At 35.4% G+C, this 24,755-nt stretch overlaps 1 protein-coding gene across 1 annotated transcript; it reads right to left on the bottom strand.

The window, feature by feature from the left end:
- Positions 1-11,050: 11,050 nt before the first annotated feature.
- LOC147487661 (E3 ubiquitin-protein ligase WAV3-like) lies at positions 11,051-14,918 on the bottom strand. The gene is given in 3 exon segments (XM_086571131.1): positions 11,051-11,914; positions 11,917-13,222; positions 14,535-14,918. Coding segments are annotated over 3 exon segments (2,163 nt in total). The 5' UTR covers positions 14,778-14,918; the 3' UTR covers positions 11,051-11,300.
- Between the last annotated feature and the right edge of the window lie 9,837 nt (positions 14,919-24,755).

Below are 24,755 nucleotides of genomic sequence, written 5' to 3'. Positions count from 1 at the left end.
CTTTGATGCTTTTCCGAGGCCACTTATAGATGCCCATGTTATACACGGGAATGCTATTCAGAATAGATTGTGCCAAGATAACTCGACCCTGAAAGGAAAGTAGTCGTCCTGCCCATCCACTTGCTCTCCTTTTAATCATGTCCACCAGATTCTGAATGTTGGCATGACGGACTCTGCCCTTGAAGAGGGGGAACTCCCAAATAATTTTCTGGTAGGTGGCCTTCTTTCATGTCAAACAAAGCTTCCACTTTTCTTCTCTTTGTTGTAGTCATGCTACCGAGAAGCAGCTTGCTTTTCCCTTTGTTTATCAGCTGACCAGCCGCCTTTTGATATGCCTCCAATGCGTTTCTCAAGTGCACTAGGCCTTTTAGACTTCTATTTGCAAATAATATGATATCATCCACAAAAAAGAGGTGAGTGGGTGACGGACATTTTCCCGCAAAAGCCATACGGGTGATTCTGCCTGAGAGTTAGAGCCTTATAATGGCTTTGCTTAGTGTGTCCTCGGCAAGGGCAAAGAGAATAGGGGACAGTGGATCCCCTTGCCGGAGTCCTCTCCCTACACCAAAGAAGCAACATGGCCCTCTGTTTATCATAATAGAGATTTTGGCACTGCTGAGAACCTTCATAATCATGTCTCAGAATGTTGAGTTGAAGCCAAATCTGTTAAGGACCAAATACAAGAATTCCCAGCTAAGTGAATCAAATGCCTAGGAAATGTCTAGTTTGATAACTGCATTGCCGCCTCTTCTTTTGATATGCATGTCATTGATGAGTTCAGATGCCATGGCAATGGTTGTGCTACCTGTTCTTCCCTTCAAAAATCCATGCTGCTCATAACAAATAATGCCCGTGGCTATGGAAGTTAGCCGGTTTGCAAGAATTTTAGTAACAATCTTGAAAAGAAAGTTACTCAGGCAAAGAGGCTTAAACTGGCCAATTTCCACAGTATTTTTGCACTTGGGAATCAATACTAAGAAATTTGAGTTCATGCTTTGAGGAATGCTATGATTTTTTAAGAAAGAATAGATAGCTTGACACACATTAACTCTAACAATGCTCCAACATTTTTGGAAGAACATACCCTGGAATCCATCAGGCCCTGGAGAATTGTTGGGGTCCATGTTCGTAACTGTGGTAGTGATCTCTATCCAATCAGGAATTGCCATGAGAAAAGCATTTTGAGACTCTGTGACCAGAAGTGGGATATGGTCCATAAGCTCCTAATTATGCTCTACCGATCGTGCTTTAAGCTTTTCTTCATAAGAGTAGAGTAAGTATTCCTTGATGGACTTTTGGTCTTGCAGAAAGTTTCCCTCAACTGTTCTTAGTTCCTCGATGAATGCTTTGGCCTTGCAAATTTTTACTTTAGCTTGGAAGTATGCGGAATTTCTGTCTCCCTCAATCTCCTCCTTGATGCATAATCTTTGTTTCCACATGGATGCTTGTTTGCATTAATTTATCAATGAGTTTCTCCGTTTCAAGTTCCTGGAGTTGCATCTGAAGGTCCAAAGACTCATGTTCTTGCTGTTTCTGTAACTCTTGGAGAGACAGATTTGCTTGTTTAAGTTTGTCTTTGTTCCCCCAATAAGTTATCTTATGCCATTCCTTCAGAGAGATTTTAAACCTCTTCAGTTTGCACATCACTAGTCGAAGAGGACTATCAGCCATGGGCTCTTGCCAACTCTCTCTCACCAAGTCCATGAACTGGGGGTGTTCCAGCCATATGTTTCTGAATCTGAAAGGAACGTTCGATGGTCTCAGATTTTTAGTGCACCATCCGATGACCGGAGAATGATCAGAGAATTTCCTCGGCAGAATTTTGCATCTCCAATTTTGATTCTCCAAAAGCCAACTGTTATTGACCAAAGTTCTATCTAGCTTCGCCAAAATCCTCTTATTCCCTATCCGCCTATTGCACCAAGAGTACCTGAGGCCAAGAGTGGTAGTATCCAGAAGGGAATTGTTATTAATGAAGTCGACGAACTCATTCCTAGCTCTCTGATTCGGATGACGACCTCTTTTTTTTTCCCGAACTTGTAGCAACAATATTAAAGTCCCTAATAGCCATCCAAGAGCAGTTTAGTGCACCAAAATCACCAAGCTCATCCCAAAGGGCTCTTCTTTGAATGTAAAAGCATTTGGCGTGGATAAAAGAGATGATATGCAAGTTAATTGCCACCGTGATTTGCTATTTGGATGAAGTAACCACATTCACCGTTAACTCTTGCCTCCAAAAAATCCAGATATTTCCTATACAAAGCGGCGTGTGATTATGAGCAAAAGTTGTACTGTAGCCATATTTTAAAAGGACCCTAGGAGTCTCTGTGGGAGGAATAAGAGGTTCAACCAGTCCAATTAGATCAGGCTTGTACTCCTGGATTATTTCTTCTAAGTAATTATTCGGCGAGGTTCTTCTCAAGCCACAAACATTCCAGAAGAGAATATTCATTTCTTACATTTTGGAGATTTTCTTGCCCTTGTAGATGGAGGAGAGTGGTCCTACAACATCCATTATGGCTTATACTTCTTCTTGGGTATCGTCTGCCATGGTTCATCACCATCATCCGATATGTCCTCCTCATCAAGCAAGTCTGCCCAATTCACCGCTCTCGAAATAAAATTGGTTTCATTCACCACATTGTTACTTTTGTCCGCATCTGAGGTGGAGAACGAGGACTCCGCTCTTGTTAACGATGCGGTATAGATGTACAAAGCCTGATCTCCAACAGCCTCTTCATGGGTGAAGTTAGACACTATGTTGGAGGAAGGCCCAATTGTCAGAGGTGAAGCAAAGATCTCACCCACAGGAGAATTCAAGACCTGTAACCCAATAGCCTCTTCACGACGGAAGTTAGGCACTATATTAGGTGTGAGATCCTTATAAACTAGAGAGGTCGGAATCCCCGCAGCTGGAGATATTAACGGTGCTGCTGCCATAGTAGCCTTAACCCTATACTCCTCCAATGTTGAAATCGCTCTTATCACAAGGGACGCATCCCGATAAGGCTCGGTCCCAGTCAGTGCTGTAGCAGCCACCACACATGCTGCTTGAGGGTTTAAAACATGTGCCGCTATTGATTTTACGCTCCTAACAGCCTTCCTATCGCTCGCTACTCTTGTGTGCGCATCTGTAGAACTTAGTGCGGCCTCCTCACCGCTGTGATATCCGGCACACCCTCTCGAAAGAGCTTGCGTATTAAATTACGGATGCATGTTTCTCTGCTGAGCGATACTCAACTGCCTTGTCCGTAACTAACGCCTGGGATTTCTCTGCCAGATTTCTCTACTGGGATTTCTCTGCAGTCACACCCTCATGCTCAGCAGCACCCACATATTCAGCAGCAGCAGCCTTCCTATTACTCGCTACACTTGTGTGCGATCTGAAGAACCTAGCGCAATAGCCCCTATAGACTTCACTGCTGAGATATCCGCTGTTGCACCCTCTGAATAAGAGCTTGCAGTCGCACCCACTGAGGCATGTTTCTCTACTGGGCGATACACAACTGCCTTCCCAGTAACAACCGCTTGGGATTTATGAATAGCAACACCCTCATGCTCAGCATCTCCCACACGGTCAGCAGCACCCTCATGATCAGCGGCAAGATGCTCATGAGTAGCAGCCTCATGTTCAGCCGCATGGTCAGCAACTCCCACATGTTCATCAGCTACATGTTGTTCGGCCTCATACTCATGATCAGCAGTAGCCACTAGATCATCCTCACGATCAGCCTCATGCTCATGATCAGTAGCAGCCACTAGATCATCCTCACGATCAACAGCCTCATGGTTAGCAACCTCATGTGCAGCCACAAGTTGCTCATGATCCTCAACCGTGTGGATTTCAGCCACTTCAAGCCCCTCAAACCGATTATTTGTTTGAACTCCATTGGGCGTGGCAGTGTTTTTTGCCCGCCATATGCCCTCCCCTTGCTTACTCGACTCCCCTGGATTCTTTTTCTTTCCATATCTTCTGGTTCTTTTCCCGCCCACAGGTTCCAAGGGGGGGTGGCATCCACTACAACCTCATTTTCCTTGTTTCCTTTGTCTTTGTTGTGTTGCATATCACTTCTAAGCCGCCGACATTCCGTAACCAAATGCCCCACAATTTTACAATGAGTGCACATCTTTGGAAGCTTGCCCACCTCAACTGTTTGCTAGAAATTGGTATTCTTCATCCTAACATAAATCTGCTCCGGTATCGATTCAGAAAGGTCCATATCAACCAAAATATTAGCATAGTATCTGAACTCTCGGTTGAGAGTTTTCTCGTCGATTTGCATCGGGTACCCTACTCCCCGAGCAATGGCCATCAAAGCTTCCGGCTCCCAATATTCCTGACTGAAGCCAGGCAGTTTAATCCAAACCAAGCCATGAGATTGCCTTTGGCTGTCGGGATTGAAGTTTGTAGTCCATTGACTAATTCTCATAGGCATTTTATCAAAGTCCCATGATCCTTTCGCCCAGACTCAATTTAGATCGTCCGCATTCGAAAATTGGAGAAAAAGGAATCCTTTTGCAATGGGCATGATAAGTCATTCTCCTGTTAGTTTCCAGAGTTGCGAAGCAATTGCTCTAACTCTCTCTAGCGAAACCTTTTGCAAATCGATTCTTCCCACCAGACAATGTTTGCAAAACAACAAGCCCTTATCATAAGCTTTCTCTGGGATAGTGATTGTTGGGTATTCTCCCATTTTCTCTGGGATTGGGAGTTCATGGAATTCCACCAGTTGCTGAAGGTGATGAGAAGCTGCTTCCGCGTATGAGACTCTCAGTGTTCCTGTTTGAGCTTCGTCAGCTCCTTTCTCTGTTGGAGAAGAGAGGTTCAATTGACCATTGCTTTCTCTGTTGGGCCTTTTGAACTCATAAAGGTCCATTATGGAGACCTTTGCAGAACCTTTCGAACACAACCTTTTACCTGAAGGTCGATGTACCACTTTTACCTGTAAAAGTGTGGGATTTTACCTAAAGGTCGATGTAGCCTGAAAGAGAGAAAGAGGATAATCAATGGCGAAATCTCCAGACTTTTGGTACTCTCAATATAGCCTGGAAGAGAGAAAGAGGATAAACAAAGCCGAAAACTCCAAACTTTTGGAACTCTCACTGTTGACAGCTGAAGGATTTTACCCAAAAGCATTGGGGGAACACCCACTTTCCAGAACTCACACTGTAAATCAATAGAGGATTTTACCTGAAAAGGGATGTATAATGGAGATTGAGAAGATAAGTTTTTAAGGCAAAACTTGTATTTTACTATAAGTGGCAATAAGGAGGGAGTACTGGATCGCAAATAGCTTAGGTTATCTCACACCCAATCGCCCCACTTATGGTCGCCATGACTAAGAAACTCTCCAAATAATCTTCATTGGATTACCACTTACCAATCTATTTTTTGAAGTACTCGTAGAGACTCCAGTTTTTTTTTAAACTCTATTACTAATTATAAAAAAGTAGGATATAAATAAGAAAACAATCCCATCTAAAGTTTCACACTTTTCCTAAACACTATAGTTAATTACGAAAAAACAATCTCATCTAGAGTTTCACAGAGTCTCCAACTTTTCCTAAACGATATAACTAATTACGAAAAAATAATAATAATAATAATAGGAGGCAAAAAACTAAATTGCTAAACACAATAGTTTCCACCGAAAATGATTTTCCTAAAACCATTTCAAATTGATGCGTCATCCACTGTGGGATTTAGACATTTATTCATAGTTAAGGATTCCAAAAATCACAATTTCGACCATAATAATTACGACATATTCCAATTCCTTAGATATATATTATAGTTATACCCTTACCAATCTATTTTTTGGAGCACTCGTAGATACTCAAGTTTTTTTAAACTCTATTACTAATTATAAAAAAGCATGATATAAATAAGGAAACAATCTCATCTAGAGTTTCACAGAGTCTCTAACTTTATTTAAATATTATAGCTAATTTCGAAAAAAAAAAAACAATCTCATTTAGAGTTTCACAGAGTCTCCAACTTTTCCTAAACAATATAGCTAATTATGAAAAAAAAAAATATATGAGACAAAAAACTAAATTGCTAAAAACAATAGTTTCCACTGAAAACTATTTTCCTAAAACCCTTTCGATTTGATGCGTCATTCATTATGAGATTTAGACATTTATTTATAGTTAAAGATTCCAAAAATCACAATTCTAGTCACAATAATTACGACATATTTTAATTAAATTTATGAATTTATAATTTTTCAACACTATAATGTATATATATATATTCGGCGGAATAACAAGATTCAGTTAAAGTGGACGTTGGGCTTAAATAAATTATATACCAAACCAAAACAAATTACATGTGAAAAATTAAATTATACAAAAAATAACATAGAAAATAAATAATAGAAAATAAATAAATAACGACAAAGCAATAATAACAAATATTTTAAAAAATATATAATACTGAATGAAACTAATGTCAAAGAACAATTAATGAGGAACTAAAAACTGGATGCAAATGCATCAAACTAACCTCAAATAATATTTAATGTGAAATCAGAACTTGATGCAAATGCAAGTATTAAACTAATCTTAAAAATGAATTAATATAAAATCAGAATATGGATACAACTATATTAAACTAACCTCAAAGAATAATTAACGGGAAATCAAACTTGGATACAAATACATCAAACTAACATCAAAAAATAATTGTCGGGAAATCAGAAACTGGATGCAAATGCATTGAACTAACTCTCAAAGATTAAATTAATAAGAAATCAGAAACTAGATGCAACTGCATTGAACTAACCTCAAAGAAAAATTAATTATAAATTGGAAACAAGATGCAAATGCGTGGAACTAATCTTAAAGAATAATTAACGGGAATTCAAAAACCGGGTGCAATTGCATTAAACTAATCTCAAAAAATAAATTGAATGCAAATACATTTAACTAACCTCAAGAAATAATTAACGGGAAATCGGAAACTAGATACAAATTCATTGAACTAACCTCAAACAATAATTAACGAAAAATCGGAAACTAGATGCAAATGCAACCTTATCAAATAATAAACGAGAATTCGGAAACTGGATACATATGCATTAAACTAATCTCACAGAATAATTAACGGGAAATTAGAAACTGAATGCAAATGTATTGAACTAATCTCAAAGAACAATTAACATGAAATTGGAAATTTGATGCAAATGTATTGAACTAACCACAAAGAATAATTAACGAGAAATCAGAAACTGGATGCAACTGCATTGAACTAACTTCAAAAAATAAATAATGGGAATCAAAAATTGGATGCAACTGTATTGAACTAGCCTCAAAATATAAATAACGGAAAATCAGAAATTGGATGCAAATGTATTGAACTAACCTCAAAACATAGTTGGGTTATATGTTGTGAAAATGTCTCGATAAATATAGTTTTGCATTTAAAATGGTGTTTATCTTATCTTTTTCCGTATGATTGAAAACTCCTTACTATTTAAGTAGCTTCAATATATATAAACTTCGTCTTATAAGCAATCTCACAAAACTTCAATCAAACTTCTATTATTAAACAACAAAATGAAATTGAAGACTTTTATTAAAGGTGAGTTCTTTTTTTTAATGGAGAGTGAGGTTTTCATGTTATAAGAAATTTGGATTATTGATCAATATAATATTAATATATAATAGGCCCCATATATAATAGTTCTACATATTCGTAAATATTTTTCAGAATAATTAATATAACAACACCCGTTCATATATAATCTTTGAAGATTCCACATAGTTAGTCATGCATAATTTAAAGAATAATTAACGAAAAATCGGAAATTGGATAATCTTCGATGATCCCACATAGTAAAGCAAGCATAATTTATTTTTTATGTCATATTTGCAAAAACACTACAGATGGATCAGTAGAAATTAGTATTACACACCACATTGGATAATTAAAATAAAATCGAAAACTGGATTCAAATATATAACTAAGCTCAAAGAGTAATTAACGGAAAATCAAAAACTTTATGCAAATACAATAAACTAAACTCAAAAAGTAATTAACTAGAAATCAGAAACTTGATGCAATTGCATTAAACTAACATCATAGAATAACTAACGGAAAATTAGAAATTGGATGCAAATCCTTCAAAAATATTTAACGGGAAATCGGAAACGGTATGCAAATATATCAAACAAACCTCAAATAATAATTAATGGAAAACCGGAAACTGGATGCAAATGCATTAAACTAAACTCAAAAAATAATTAACATAAAATAAAAAACCGAATGCAACTATATTGAACTAACCTCATAGAATAATTGGTGGGAAATCGAAAACTAAATGCAAATGCACTGAAATAACCTCAAAGAATAGTTAACGGGAAATCAGAAACGGGATATAATTGTATCGAACTAACCTCAAAGCATAAATAATCAGAGACTAGATCTGGATGTATTGAACTAACCTTAAAGAGTTATTAACTAAAATCGAAAACTAGATGCAAAATGCAATGAACTAATCTCAAAGACTAATTAACGAAAACATTGAAAAATTGATGAAAACTGCACTAAACTAACTTAAATGAATAATTAACGGAAAATTATAAATTTGATGTAACTGCATTGAACTAACCTCAAAAAATAATTAACGGAAAATCAGAAACTTAATACAAATGCATTGAATTAACCTCAAAAAACAATTAACATAAAATCGAAAATTAGATGCAACTGCATTGAACTAACCTCAAAAAATAATTAACAAAAAATCAAAAATTTGATACAACTACATTAAACTAAAATCAGATATTAACTAACGAAAAATCAGAAATTAGATGCAAGCATAATTTATTTTTTATGTCATATTTGCAAAAACACTACAGATGGATCAGTAGAAATTAGTATTACACACCACATTGGATAATTAAAATAAAATCAAAAACTGGATTCAAATATATAACTAAGCTCAAAGAGTAATTAACGGAAAATCAAAAACTTTATGCAAATACAATAAACTAAACTCAAAAAGTAATTAACTAGAAATCAGAAACTTGATGCAATTGCATTAAACTAACATCATAGAATAACTAACGGAAAATTAGAAATTGGATGCAAATCCTTCAAAAATATTTAACGGAAAATCGGAAACGGTATGCAAATATATCAAACAAACCTCAAATAATAATTAATGGAAAACCGGAAACTGGATGCAAATGCATTAAACTAAACTCAAAAAATAATTAACATAAAATAAAAAACCGAATGCAACTATATTGAACTAACCTCATAGAATAATTGGTGGGAAATCGAAAACTAAATGCAAATGCACTAAAATAACCTCAAAGAATAGTTAACGGGAAATCAGAAACGGGATATAATTGTATCGAACTAACCTCAAAGCATAAATAATCAGAGACTAGATGCAGATGTATTGAACTAACCTTAAAGAGTTATTAACGGAAAATCGAAAACTAGATGCAAATGCAATGAACTAATCTCAAAGACTAATTAACGAAAACATTGAAAAATTGATGAAAACTGCACTAAACTAATTTAAATGAATAATTAACGGAAAATTATAAATTTGATGTAACTGCATTGAACTAACTTCAAAAAATAATTAACGGAAAATCAGAAACTTAATACAAATGCATTGAATTAACCTCAAAAAACAATTAACATAAAATCGAAAATTAGATGCAACTGCATTGAACTAACCTCAAAAAATAATTAACAAAAAATCAGAAATTTGATACAACTACATTAAACTAAAATCAGATATTAACTAACGAAAAATCAGAAATTAGATGCAAATACATTGAAATAATCTCAAAGAATAGTTAATTGAAAATCGAAAGCTGGATGTAAATGTATCGCACTGACCTCAAAAAATTAAATAACTAAAAATTATAAACTGTCGAACTAACCTAGAAAAATAATTAATAGGAAATCAGAAACTGGATGCAGATATATTGAACCAACCTCAAAGAATAATTAACGGAAGATTGGAACCTAGATGCAAATACAATGAACTAATCTCAAAAACTAATTAACAAAACATCAAAAACTGGATACAACTGTATTGAATTAACCTTGATGAATAACTAATGGAAAATCATAAAGTGGATGCAAATACACTGAACTAACCTCAAATAATAATTAACAAAAAATCAGAAACTTGATGCAACTACATTGAGCTAAACCCAAAAAATAATTAATGAAAAATTAGAAACTGGGAATGCCTTGTTATTCATTAAGTAACTTCAATATTATCTTCGCCACATTGAGCATTCTCACAAAACTTCAATCAAATTTCTATTATTAAACCTAACAACAAAAAGAAATCGATAAGTTTTATTAAAGTTTGGAACTTCCTTTTTATAGAGAGTGATACAAGAAATTTAAATGAGTGATTAATATAATTTTTATATCTCATAGAATAATTTAATATAATGGCAACCGTTAATAAGACGGATTCAAAAATACTTAACAGCGTACATAACCAATACCCATATTAGCCATATTTGAAATATACGGTACCCTATTTTGTAAAAATAATAATACAATACCTATAATATAAAATCCAGTACCCATATCAATAATTTTTTCTTATATGTTTGAGTGTTTGCAATATCATTTATCATTTGGACCCCAATATATAGAATAAGAGTCAGGATTATACCCACTTCTTATTATTTTTCTTTTTCTTTTTTTTGATAACCCACTTCTTATTATTTTTCTTAGCGACGGTAATATCATATATTTAGGAAAGATAAGTATACCTACGGCAAGCACCCACTGGTACTGAATTTCCGGGGATGAAGAGCATATTGCAAAATAAAAGACGAGGACTTCCATACCAACAATAATGCCTGAGGAATTTTAGGTCCTTAGCTAATAGGTTGAAGTGATAGTAATATCCAATGAGAACTTCTATGGCAATAAGTTGGGAAAAAGAATCAAGAGCGGATATTTATATATTGAGCGAAGAATTCGCTCCATGTATTCCCCCCCCACCCCACACACACAATTACAAAGCTTGTAAACCCCCTCACCTTGTCCTCAAGAAAAGAGAAAAAATATCTCTCTATATGTACACCAGAACCCAAAAAGAAAATAACAAACATGAACTACCACCCACCTTAAAAACCTCTCCCCCAAAATAATTTACCTTTTTCCTCTCAATGTTATTCATTTACACATCTCCAAATTCTATACCCCCTCCCCTCCAATTTACCCAGAAACAAAAACTCAAAAAGAAAAAAGGGTCCAAGGATAAACCTTGAGGCGTAAATTTATGATTGTTCACAAGAACTCCATATTACCTTGGTTGAGGTTGGACTGGAAATGAACGACCAGGTCGAACTGGAGGTTGAGATGATGCCCCACCCAAAAGAATAGTCTGAGATTGTGTTACCATGTCAACCATTGATGGAGTCTGGTAAGCATGCACAAGACTTGTACTATCAGTTGAGTCCCCGCGTGCAGTTGCCCTTTGCCATGAATGCGAGCTCAGTCCGGATAGAACATATGCCCTTCCAGAGACCTCATACGTGCGACGGCTCGCCATCCTTTCTTGCATCTCCTTAAGCTCAGCATCTAGTGCAATGCAGAGGCTATCACCAGCTCGTGCAGATGCGGATTCTGACAACACCCTCCTAAAGCTTTCAAGGATCAGCACTGCACTAGATAAATCACCTCGTTCAGCTGCAACTCTTGCTTCAGCCATTGCCTCTGCTGCTTGGACCCTGTTTCTTTGCCTATCCACCTCAAGGGAAACCACTTGTTCCCTGACAATTTCAGGCCTTTCAATCCTTACTTCTTTACCCTCCAGCGTCAATGTTTCTTTGGAAACGGGATCTCTGTAGACACCATGCACCTTCACTAATGTTGTCTCTTTCCTGGCGTCACCTACTGGAACATTGACCGATACCAAAAGTCCCTCACTTCATCTGCATACAAATCCCCAACATTGATGAAACCCGTCCTACTATCATTCATCACCTCGGTTGCATAACTTCCAGCTTTTAGTGGACCAAGACGTATATCAGGGTGCACACACTCAATGCCAACTCGCAGATCCTGTACCACCACACTCAGAAGTCCACCTATGCACTGAGCAAACGCATCCTGGATCACACCCTCAGCCTCAATGAAAGAGAATGTCCCACCAGAAGCCTCTGAAATGGAATGCATCGATGCAGCGTCATGGTCTGCACCAAATCCAAAAGCATGGACTGGGATCTGGAACACTGAATTGCCACCTCCCCTGATGGGGAATGGGAGGAGAGACTGATAATCAGGTCGTGTGTGAGCCCTGTCTTGGCAACTGACACTATATGTGTCCTGCCCATCAGACAAGAGTATGATACTACCAACCGGATTCTTTTCCCTACGTTCTTCCATCACCTTAGAACCCTTCCTTAGGCCTTCAGCAATATTGGTCCCACCATTTGAGACAAGAGAGTTCACAGCTTGTAATGCTCGTTGCCGCCCTGAATCAGTCATCCGACATAGAGGGAAGAGGCGGCGAGCAGTGGAAGAGAATGCAATAACAGATAATCGATCAGATGGGCCCAGATTCTGTATCACAAATCCCATTGCTCGCTTTAACAGCGCAATCTTGGTACCTGCCATACTGCCGCTGACATCAAGTACAGTGACAAGGTCAACAGGGACACGTGAAGTTTGTGAGCTCGGTGGCAAGTTCACCTGACTTCTGCTATAATTACAAACTGAATTTGTAACAGGAGCTTTGAGATGTATCAATACACTGAAGTTTTCTCGGGAGACTGATTGCTGAACAGCTGAGACTTCTGGGTATATTTTGACATCCATTGATCCAGGTAAATTTTTGTCAGGAGTGGAAGAGCATTTATCAACAGTCTCAGTTTGATGGCCCAAAGGTTCATCATCATCGAAAACACCTGGCTCAGGCTCGGGCAAATTAGATGCAATGTGCCTATGGGGGTTAGAGCGAGGAGGGAGTCGACGTAATACTGTCATCCAAGCATCATCTTGGGGCCAATCCAGAGGGTTCATTCTTGTTTTTCCATGGGGCTGTTCCACGGGGCCCTGGAAGGGTACTTCCTTCCATTTTGCTCTGCAAACAGGGCATACTTGGTTGCCATGTTTCACATTTGAAGCAATGCAGTTGAAGTGGAAAGCATGTGAGCATTCTGCAGTGAAGATGGCATGGCCCTGGCCAGGTTTCATGGTGCCCAGGCATATAGCACAGATCTTCTGCAATGTGAAGAAATCACTATGAGACCATAATAAATATATAACATACTTGCAATAAGAAACCTTTTACCAAACCCTAGAGCAACATAAAAACTAACACACCCAAGGTAACATTTGGCACCCGAAAGTCAAATCACTTCTCCAAGAATTTAGTAGTAAACGTAGGCAGAAGTTAGTCAGGTAAAGAGTAAAGAAACTAACTTATAAGGAAACTGGGTTGACAAGAATTTGAATACTGACTAATATATAATTGTTTCTTTTTGCAAATATAAAATAACAAATAACAATATAAAATGCAGAATGACTAAATGCATCCACGCAATCAATATTGACACACATCCAGTCAGACTTTTAGAACTTTCAATCAACCTAATTGAGCTTGATATAAGTCAATAACAGGGATTCACAGTTTACTTGCAATTACAAGAGTAATTTTTTTGCAAAATCAAAATTCGAAATATTTTGTAGGCCCACGGAAACACTGTATGTTTGGCTGGCATACAGAGGAAGCCTATGAATATGAGCCTGATGTAGGATATCATGTAATGATGTTTCTGGAGCTAGAAGATAGAGTTTGAAGGAGAAAAAACGAAACTGAGCAATGAACAAGTGGTCCTGCTTATTATTCATCTTATAAACAAGTTCTCAAATAAGCAGACTCCTGCTCAAATAGAAGGGTACCATATGGTATTGTGAAAATTTCGTGTACAAGGCCAAACTGCAATCTAACCCTATAGGAATATCAAAAAGATAACATTTACTTTAACATTAAATCCCCAAATCGTTTTCCACATTTATAAGCTAAGAAAAAGAAAAACCCAATTCCATTATAAACCAAAAGGAAGCCAAATAAAGTCCATGCGTTGAAAAGAAAAAGGTAGCAATACACAAAAACAAAAAATGGTAATTGAAAACTGTAAAAACAATGATGAAGCTCTATCAAGTCAATCAAAAAAAAAAGGCATGTGGATGAATAATGAGTAACTAGTACATCCATTGATCTCTCTTCTTTTGTCACATACTTTTACTTTGATGAAGAGTTTACTGCTGGAAAAGCATCAACGGTCCACTTAAAAAACTTTTGTTAAAAGAAGAACACTTACATATGGAAGTGTGTATGCTGCTGACCAAGTGATAGAGAAAAAAAGTGTGCCTCCTCAATTTTTTTTTTTTTTTTTTTTCTAATAAGCCAAACTACATTTCCTTTTTCCCCACAACCCAATGTCACAAACAAGTTATCAACAAATTTTTTTTTTTAAAAAAACATACATTTATTTCTATTTATTTAAAATGATAAAAATCAAGAACAAACCTTTGAAGATCTGCTGATACTTTTAGACAAAAGTTTACTCGAAGAAGATGGTTTTGGAGTAGAAGGTGAAATGAGTGGAGAATGTGAGTTTAACCGTTGTTGCCCAGACGGGGAAGAAGAAGCAGAAGATCTTCCAAGAACATTATTATCAGAAAAAGAAGAAGCATCCTCAATAGTTTTAGGAACATAAACACATAAACTCATTCCCAATGCAACCTTAGCTTTCCTCCATTTACTCCCCATGATAATCTTTAACAACTTCTAACAAATACACAGATCTTAAAACACAAAAAAAAAACCCCACGAATGGGTCGTGAGATTTATTGAACTTAGACTAAAACTTTCAAAGGTGGTGTTATTTATTTGACAAATAAAATGTCAAAAAAAGGGTCTGGGTCTAAAAAAGAAAGCGTGATTTTTTCTTCTTGGGAATTTGGCCATTAGAGTTGGTTTGACATTTTGTTTTGTGTTTGTGTGGTGGTGATGAGAAGGAATGGATAAATGGAGATGAAGAAGAAAGAACAAGACATGTTTTGTAACAAAACAACAACGATAATAATAATAAACGACAACAACTCAGCAAGTTGATGGCAGCAGCCTTTTTTAAGACACTGGGTGTGTGTGTGTTTTGTTGTTGTGTTAAACTGTTAAACTGTTAATGTCAATGGTATTACGGTTATATATACTTGGTTTAGCTTTTGGATTTCTTTAATTTAGCCTTGCTTTGTTTTTTAATTAGCTAGAATGCCATCTCATTTTACTGCTCGGCTTGGTCATATACATTAGAGCTCGTTTAATAAACGAACAAAGCCTGAACATATTGAAGTCCTCTCAGCTCAATAGAAAAACTCTGTTTTATATGTTCAAATTCCACCTCTAATTTTAAGTGAAGTTATGTAACTTTAAACGGGTGCTAAGGTATATTGGAGTTTTTACGATGCAACGTTAGTTCTTGGTGATTTTTTAGGCGAATACACAATCTACTTAGAGTTGAGTTTTTCCTTCTAATCAGTTTCCGAAACCTTGGTGATCAACTTAAAATTTTAGTCCGTTAAATGACCATCATTTCGCTATATCCGACTGAAAGTTACGTTCCAACAAGCAAGTTTTACTAATTCAATTAAAGAATAAAATTTTAGTCTAATTTTGATATGTTTTAATTAGTAATCCAAGTACGACTAATCCATTATACATTTATACAACCCTAAGCTTGAGTAATTGGACCGGCAATAAAGCATGGAAGATCTAGAGTTTCAGTCTTTCAGCTGTACGCCTGTACAAGAGTGGGTGAAGTGGTGAACCATCCTTGTAGTGGGCAACACATGGATGTGCAGTTGTGCACTCAAGGTTCGTAGTCCAAGCTAACAATTACCAATACAGCGACTTCAAACCAGACCGAAAATCTATTCTAATATGAGTTTCCTTGGAGGCTGGAGCACATGTAGAATTGAGAATAGTTCCAAATTCCAAGCCCATTGATTCACTTCTAGTCAAAAGTCAGAATCCTTGATTGTCAATGCTTTTGTAAAATTGTAGGTTACTATTTGACATAAGAAAGGGTGAAAAAGCAAACTCCAAAGTAATAAAACACTTTTACTGTAGTTTGTTTAGTGGATTGTATCATATTCATTCGTGCCAAAATTTCATTATCTGTAGGAAAAGATAATGGGATTATTGGAGACCCTATTGAGTACTTTAGTTGAATAAAAATTTGCGTGGGGAGAGGACCATCATGCCGTATGATTGTTTAGAACAAATCTATGGTGGATAGTTTCATCAAGTATTCCTCCTAACACGATAAGTATTCCACACGTGCCACATCCTTCAAATGCTTGTCGGTCCTGCTTTTGTTGGAGTTTGAGAAACACATCTTGTGCAGATTTCTCTTATGGCTAAAATGTGAATATAAAGAATTGAAACGAAAACATATTAGGATAAGTTGGGGCTGAAGAGTGAACCCAAAAAAATACTAAAATTTTGAACCATACCAAAAAAACACCAATCATTTTTAGGAGTAATATCAAATTTTGGACATCAAATAAACCGCTATATATAGCCCATGCAGTTTTTCCAAAACCGCGCCACTAAAACCCATTTGACAAGCCCAAGTCCATGCGGTTTTGAGAAAATCGCTGATATGTCGCACATTAACTTTCTTATTTATTTTCTTTCCAAATCTCTCACGCAGTTTTGGTAAAACCGCGCCATAAAAGCCCACTTAGAAGCCCTAGTCCATGCGGTGTTAGAAAAACCGCACGGTAAACCAAACACCAAAGTGCCCAAAATTTGGTTCCAGTTTTGGTTCTGTATCAAATCTCTCATGTGGTGTTAGAAAAACCGCACGGTTTTTCCAAAACCGCGTTAGAGATTTGATACAGCACCAAAGCTGGAACCAAATTTTGGACGTTTTGGTGTTTGGTTTGATGTTTTTTTAATGTTTTCATCAACATGTGACTCTCCTGAAAATAAAAAAAACACTAAATTGTTTGGAAATTTAGTGTTTGGTGCTAGGAAAGTATCACTCTTAAAGATTCTCTAAGAATAAAGAACCAAATCACCAAATGCGTATTTGGGAGTACTAAATCTCGAGCTCAAGTTGCAATAACTCTACTTCCAAATAAGTAACTCTACTTCCTATTGGAAACTTTGAATGAAATTGTGTGTCTATGGCCATTTGAACCCATGACCTTATACTCCTACTACACTAAACTTAAAATGTGGGACTAAAGTGTACGGGTTTTAGTCCCACATTTTGGTTACTAAACTAAACTCAAGTCTTTTAAGTTTATTTTACATTGTGTCCTTGTAGAGGGGGATAATGTAAAGAGATATAAGGAAGTGCTCGTGCGCACACAAGATCATCTTGGTTTGGAGCCTCTCGGGAGGTGGAAGCTCCAGAAAACCAATGTGCATGTGTGAGGAGGGACAGGACTGCAAATCCACCCAATTGGGTTTCATGTGTGTGCGAGTATTGGATTTGGTTTTGCAAAATCTATTTTTGGGCTTATTCTTGCATTCAGATTAGCCAGTAGAGGCGTAACTAGAGTACTAATTCTCGCTACGCACTCGCCTTTTATAAAATGAGGGTTTTCAACTCGTCACCAACACTGAAAAAACTTTTCTTCTGATTCTAATTGTTTACTATCTGGAGTATACTAAGAGTTCCAATGAGTCCTTCATTTGTTGGTGACTGACTCAGAGTTGTTGCATCCTGGGAGGCAGCGTATGCTTTGATGCTGGCAGCATCTATCCTGGCGACGTTTTTCGTCTTAAGAAAATTGTGCCCAACACAATCCTCAGCGATAAGTTTTTTTTTTCCTTAATACTTATTTCAGAAAATTACCTACAAGCTAAACTTTCGAATTTCTATGACAAAAAACAAAGTGGTTTAACTTTTAAGACCAGTCAAATAGTAATCAACAACTTTTGTTACCAAAAACCAGACTAACCAATTAAAGGGTCCAGTTATATTAACGCAATGCCCTTTTTTTTTTCTCAAAATACATTTTTTTAAAAAAATTAAAATTGTGTATGATTATCTCCCTTCTCTTCTCTGTCTTTGCCACTATTAAGCCTCTTCATTTTTCAATAAGAAGTTAGAATACCTTATTCATTTCCTTTTTATTTTTACATCAATAATTGATATAAGTAAACAACATGTTCAACAACTTCAAAATCAAAAAAGAAAATTTAGAGTTTGTGTAGAAATTTTAAAGTAACATTTTAATTGGAAAAAATATATTTAATTAGAGTGTTTATTGGTTTGATAAGATGAAGAGGAGAAATGGAGAATGGTGAAGTGAAAAAGAGAATTGACTAAGAGAGAAAGAAGAAAATGGACGTAGAGGTGAAAATATTTGAGTGAATTATTTTTTGGATTCTTAGATTTGAAAAAGGATAAGATTGTTAATTGTTACCGGAAAAAAAAAATATTGAAAAAAAGATTTGGAGAAGGGTATTTATGGAAAAATAAATTACGCTCTTTGAGTTAGTCTTAGCCGGCTCCCCTAGTTAGTATGGTTTTTTATAACAAAAATTATAGATTACCATTTGACTAGTCCTAAAAGTTATACCACCAAGTTTTTTGTCATAGAAATTTGAAACTTCTACCCATAAGTAATTTTCAGTATTCATTTCTTTTCTTGTTTTTTGCATACTAGATACATACACTTCCAAATGCAATAAATCATTTATGTACCCAAAAAACCCTTAAACTTATTCTGCATATTTACATGTCTTGACCCTCAAACAGTTAAACTCCAGTTGGGCTTGGCTCTTTGGTATCACTGTGACTCTGTGGCATATGCGTCCTAGACAAATTAAATTGTGCATTCACCCCATTGTAAAATGATTATAAAATATGTATACCTTTCGATTAATAATTATTAATGGAATTATGTAAATTTTTAAAGCTGAAAATTTAAAAGGATCTTTACAATTTTGAAATATAAATAGTAATGTTTTCGCCAATTTCTACTAGGTGTAGGGGAGCTAACCGAATGAGCGGCATACATTAATTGCTCATGTTTTTTTTTTTCTACACGTTGTTTGCTGTTATTTCTCCTATTTTCCATACCCTTTTTATTTCTCTTAATTTTTTTCTGCATCAAATGCAACACATCACCAAAATTCTTTTACTTACTTTAGAGTGGAATGTGAGCTAAACGAGCCAAACTTTACCATGCTCAAGCTCAGCTCATTAATTACGCAAGCTTTAAATTGAATTCGAGCTCGGCTCGTATAGTTAAACGAGTGAGCTCAAGCCGAGCCCGAGTCAAGCCCAAGTGGCTCGGTTATTTTACACTACAAATATGTCATTTGAGCTAACCGAGCCAAATTTCATCAAGCGTTTTTTTTTTGGTTGGCTAAAATGTGTGGGCAAGCCTGTTTTTAAAGAGATCAGTAATTCAATAGTGTGTAGCGGGGTTTGAACGCCATACCTCTGATATCATCACCCAAAGGTTTCATCAAACTCATTTGTTACACGAGCTATAATTTGAGCTCGAGCTCAGCTCACATAGTTAAACGAGTGAGCTCAAGCCGAGCTAAACAAGCAACGCTCTGAGCCGAGCCCGAGCAGCTCGGCTCAAATTCCACCCTTACACTCACTCACTTTTATAATGTAAAAGATTCTCATACTTGCAACCACTTTTGTATTTTTATGTAGTTATTTATTTTCACCCACAAATTTTACTATGCTCGCCCAACAAACCTGATTTTTCTTATCATCTCCCAATTTTTGTGTTTTCATTATTTACAATTTATTTTTATGAAACTAATTAAAATATATAAATAAGATTGAGATGTAAATTACATACCGAAAATTTTATTGTTAAAATAAAATAATTGCTAAACAATTGATGTAATACAACAACTGAAAAAATTTGCACGTAGTGTGTGCCAAGGCCTAATATTTTGAAATCGGACGATATTTCAAACCCTTCAAAAAATAAAATATATCGGCAATGTCGATATATCGGGCGATATATCTCTTTTTGGTAATTGGTCAAATTTTTTTTGTGTCAATATATCGAGAAATATCACCGATATATAGCGATATATATATCATAAATATCGGAAAAATAATAAAAAAGCAATCAAATATCGGTCAAAGTCAACAAAGTCAATGGTCAAAATTAGATATATCGGTCGATATATATCGATATATCGAAAAACCCAATATATATCGGTTTGAAATTATATCAATATATCTATCCGAAATATCTTAATATCTCTATATCGAAAGGGCAAAAAAACCGAAATATATCACCAATATATCGATATATCGACCGATATTTGTCGGCCTTGATGTGTGCACACAGACTAGTAGGATTATAACAGTGAGAAAACACTAGCTTCCCCTCAAACTCCATTTTCAACAAACTACACAAACTTGCGTCACAAAACAATGACAACACTATATTTGTGGCATTAGTTAGACATTTCCACACTTTTATTATGGAATACAAGCAAAAGAAAATAGAATAATACAAAAGATCACATCATTAATTCAACCTTGAAAAAGAAAGAACAAATCTGATGACGACATTGCAACAATCCTTTTATCGTAGTCAAATAGCTTTTTTTTTTTTTTTTTTTTTTTCGATAATCACTCGTAGTCAAATAGCTCACCTCTTTACTTTGCCAATCGGATATTCGGATACACATTCCACTTTGCATATTGCATCTCAGTGCATTTAACAAGATTATATTCTCATAAAATGTACGTATTTGTTTTCTTCTTAGACAAAATAAATTGGCCGTTAACATAGCACATTGGTTTGCCATAGTTATGTAGTCACTATCATGGAGCGCGCAAAATGGTGCCAATTGTCGCAAAGCGAGTAATATCTCAATTTTTAAGATTTGGCATCGAAATTTCCTGTTTTGATACTAAAGTGTCCAAATATCCCTGAAACTTCATTCTTCCTATCAAAATATTTGAATCAACCGATACAACCGTTGAAATATCAAGAAATATATACCAATACGAGCCTCTTTATACATGGCCACACCACTTTTTTTCAAAAAACAAAAGAGTTAAAAAAAAAAGGGACCCGCATTGAATATATATATACGGGCTGGCTATGTCGACATATAGAAATGACATACATAATTGACATGCGCAATCCAAAAATGATTTTTGGTAGATATTATCTCCCTACCATGGATAGTATCTCCACAAAAAATCAGTTCAATCGGTTGTGTCTAGTTTTGTCAAAAGAGTGTTAAAATTCAGGATTGTCAGATAAATTTCTAATTTGAATTCAATTTTTAGTAGGATTAGACATGTTCAAAGGAGCTGATTTTTTGTAGAGATGATCTCCATGTTGTGGAGATCACATCCCCACAAAATCAGCTTTTAGTTAATTATGTAGGTAGGTAGAATTGCATATGTCAATTCCGTATTTCATTTATGTATGTCGACGTAGTCAACCTGGTGTATATATATACAGTCATTTTCTAAAAAGTAGCTATTTAAGTTAACTTTAAAATAAGTACGTAAGTAAAACTTCACCTACAAAATGAATTCAAACATTTTTTTTTTTTGTGGATATGATATACTCAATATTAAGATCATCTCTACAAAATTTCAGCTCATTTGGAAACCTCTAACATTGGCAAAAAACGATTACAAAAACTTAACATTTTTGGACCGTTAGATTTCTTTTTAAAGATGTCAATAATTTTTATCTATGTTAGAGGTTTTCAAATGAGCTGAAATTTTGGGAAGATAATCATTATGGTGAATGCTTCATAACTACAAAAAAATTAGATTTGAATTCATTTTGTAGTTAAAATTTTACATACGTACTTATTTTATGTTAACTTAAGTAGTTACTTTTTAGAGAATTACTATATATTAGTTATATATATATATATATATAGTTGTACTAATGGCTAATATTTTGTGGGTATGATCTTACCACTATAGAGATCATATCTACAAAATTTCATATCATTCCAAAATCTCTAACCCTTTCAAAACTTGATTTGAAAATATGATTTATTTTAACGATCAAAATTTAAAATTTTGCGACCCTTTTTTGGCATATTTAGAAATTTTCAAATGAGCCCATTTTTTACAAAAATATTCTCTATAGTAGGAAAATAACATCTACAAAAAATCAAGTCGTAAGTAAATTTGTAGAGTGAGATGAAGGCCATTATATAAAATGTTGTATATATAGCTAGCAATGCGATGATAGCTGGTTCCCCTGAATATGTGTTTAAGATAATTGGTTTTGTTATTCAGAAGGGGCTAGCGACACAATTTGTAACGCACTTAACCTCTAAATCATTAGTTTGATTTATTTTTCATATCAATAAATATATTTTTTTGATTAAAAAATACAAAACAAAAACAAAAATATATATTATATAAAAATGATGAAACTACGATTTTTCCCTTGGGCGTGACATAGAATTCACTATTCAAAAATATATCACTACGATTTTTCTATACACTAAGATTTTGAGCATTGAAATTCCCGCCATGCCTCTATTTTTCAAGAGAAAAGTGATCACCGTAAAATTATTAACCAAACCCCTCCTCTTTGCCATCATGTATCATTGTATTCTAGGAAATTCTCAAGAGATAAATTGATGCTGAGTTAAAAAAAAAATCTTCCAATTGTTACGGTTAGTCATCGAGCTACTCGTGTCGAGTACTAGGGTGCTCAAGCTCGGCTCGTGTATCTCTCGAGTCGAGTTCAAATTTTGTTCGAGTTTTATTCCGTGCTCAAGCTCGACTCATTGAGTAGCTCAATGAGTCTAGATTCTTATTCTTCTAGACTACAAATTTGAATTCGATCGTAAGCTCCAGAGTTTGATTTGATTTGTATTATGTATAGGCTCGACTTCAACCACAAACTAGAGATAATTGAGCACAAATAGACTCTAAATTTTACCTCAAGACCAAAATAACTTGCTAAACTACTTATCTAAATAAAATACTAAAATGCAACTACAATTTACTAATACCACAATAACCACTATCAAACAACTATTTCAAAGTGTGCAAATTATAAATACAATCAATATGTGTTGGGTAATTATAATCCAATACACTAACATAAATAATTATCACAAATAAATGTTAACATATATAACTATGTAAAGTGAGAACTGCAAGTAGCGTGCGGGCGTCTCGAATTCGAGCTCGAGTTTTAAAATGTGCTCAAATTCGACTCATATTATTGAATGAGCGAGTTTGAGTCGAGCCTTGGACGAGCCAAGCTCGAATTACTCAGTAACAGCTCGACCCGATGACCAGCCCTACCAATTGTCACCTCATTCCATAATATCATCTATAGCAGTTAAGTAGACCTTCTGTTTCTATGTCAAATCTATATAAAAATGCAAACAACAGACCCCAGATAAAGATTACGAGGTGGTCAATTATTTAACTAATCCTGTTGATTAAGCTCTTCCCTGTATAGATGATGATAGACTAGATGTGCGTCTAGATGTGTATTGGACAACATACATACATAAGCACATACGTATGTATAAATACGTTTGACTTTCTTACAATTGTGCCACAAAATCGATCCATCACGTTTGATGCTTAAGACTTTTTCCAGTAGAATATATAGGAGAAAGCGAGTCTAATTTTTGTTCCTCTTTTTTCAGTAGAATATTAATTCATATCGTCCTGTCCTCAAAAGCATATGATTCAAAAGCAACATGAAGAACGGAAAATTAATTAAAGTAAACAGACTACCCTTCTTTTCGCACTACTTTTTTTGGTATATCTATGTAAAATCTCCTTAAAGTAATAAGTAAACCAATTTATAATTAACCCTAGGTCCAGAACAGACCTAGCTACCGAAGTGCAAACTAGCTACCTAGCAAACTAGCTAGTATCATAGTATGTAATTATGTATCACACCTTAAACCACTATACTTCTCCGGTGTCACGATGCTTGCTGTTTAGATATATAGTGTATAGTATTATAGTTTAAATTAAATGCCATACTTCATTAAGTCTTCTTACAAATACTACAAAAATCAGTGATTAATTGATGCTCAACTGGTGACAACCGATTAGTGCCAGGCAGCCCAAGACCCTCATGAGCCTAATGGGGTTACAATATGAGTATAGGTTCCCTTTGAAAAGCCAGCTTTCTACCTTTTATGTTGACTTAACCCAGAAAGTCTGGCAAACTTGAGGCTAGAAAAGGGACCTCATGTATGTCCCACTATGAAGCCTTGGAGATTCTTTTAATTAATGGTTCTCCACTAAATGTAATGAATCCTTCTTCGATCAGCGCTTCTCAAACACATACCATGGCAAGCCAGTTGAAACTTGAAAGCATATATGCTCTCTCTCTCGATCTCAAAAGGAGTATTAGAAATGAAAAGGAGTCATTGTCTTGGTCCCTTATTCATGTTCTCTTGTGAGGAGGAATAACTTTATATCTAAAAGGTGGAGCCTTTCCTTTTAAAAGGGGTTGTCTTTATGAAAATAAAATAAGTGGGAACAGAGAACTCCACTCAAAGATGAGGATCACGAGTGGTCATTATTTTTATCAGTGCATCTTCATGTTGGTGAGTATAATGTCTTCTCTTAGTTGGGAATCTACTGATTGAGTGAAAGTATACCAAGTGAATCATTTTAATGCCCCAATACCCAACAAGTGAATATGAAGATACATAATTAGTTTTGCACCACTCAAACCTCTCATATGAGCTTTTAAGTTTCAATGCCCCCACCCA

The sequence above is a fragment of the Coptis chinensis genome, chromosome 7 (assembly GCF_015680905.1).
Source record: "Coptis chinensis isolate HL-2020 chromosome 7, ASM1568090v1, whole genome shotgun sequence".
Lineage (NCBI taxonomy): Eukaryota > Viridiplantae > Streptophyta > Magnoliopsida > Ranunculales > Ranunculaceae > Coptis > Coptis chinensis.
Note: the sequence above shows the minus strand (reverse complement) of the source record. Positions and strands in the feature narration are given on the sequence as shown.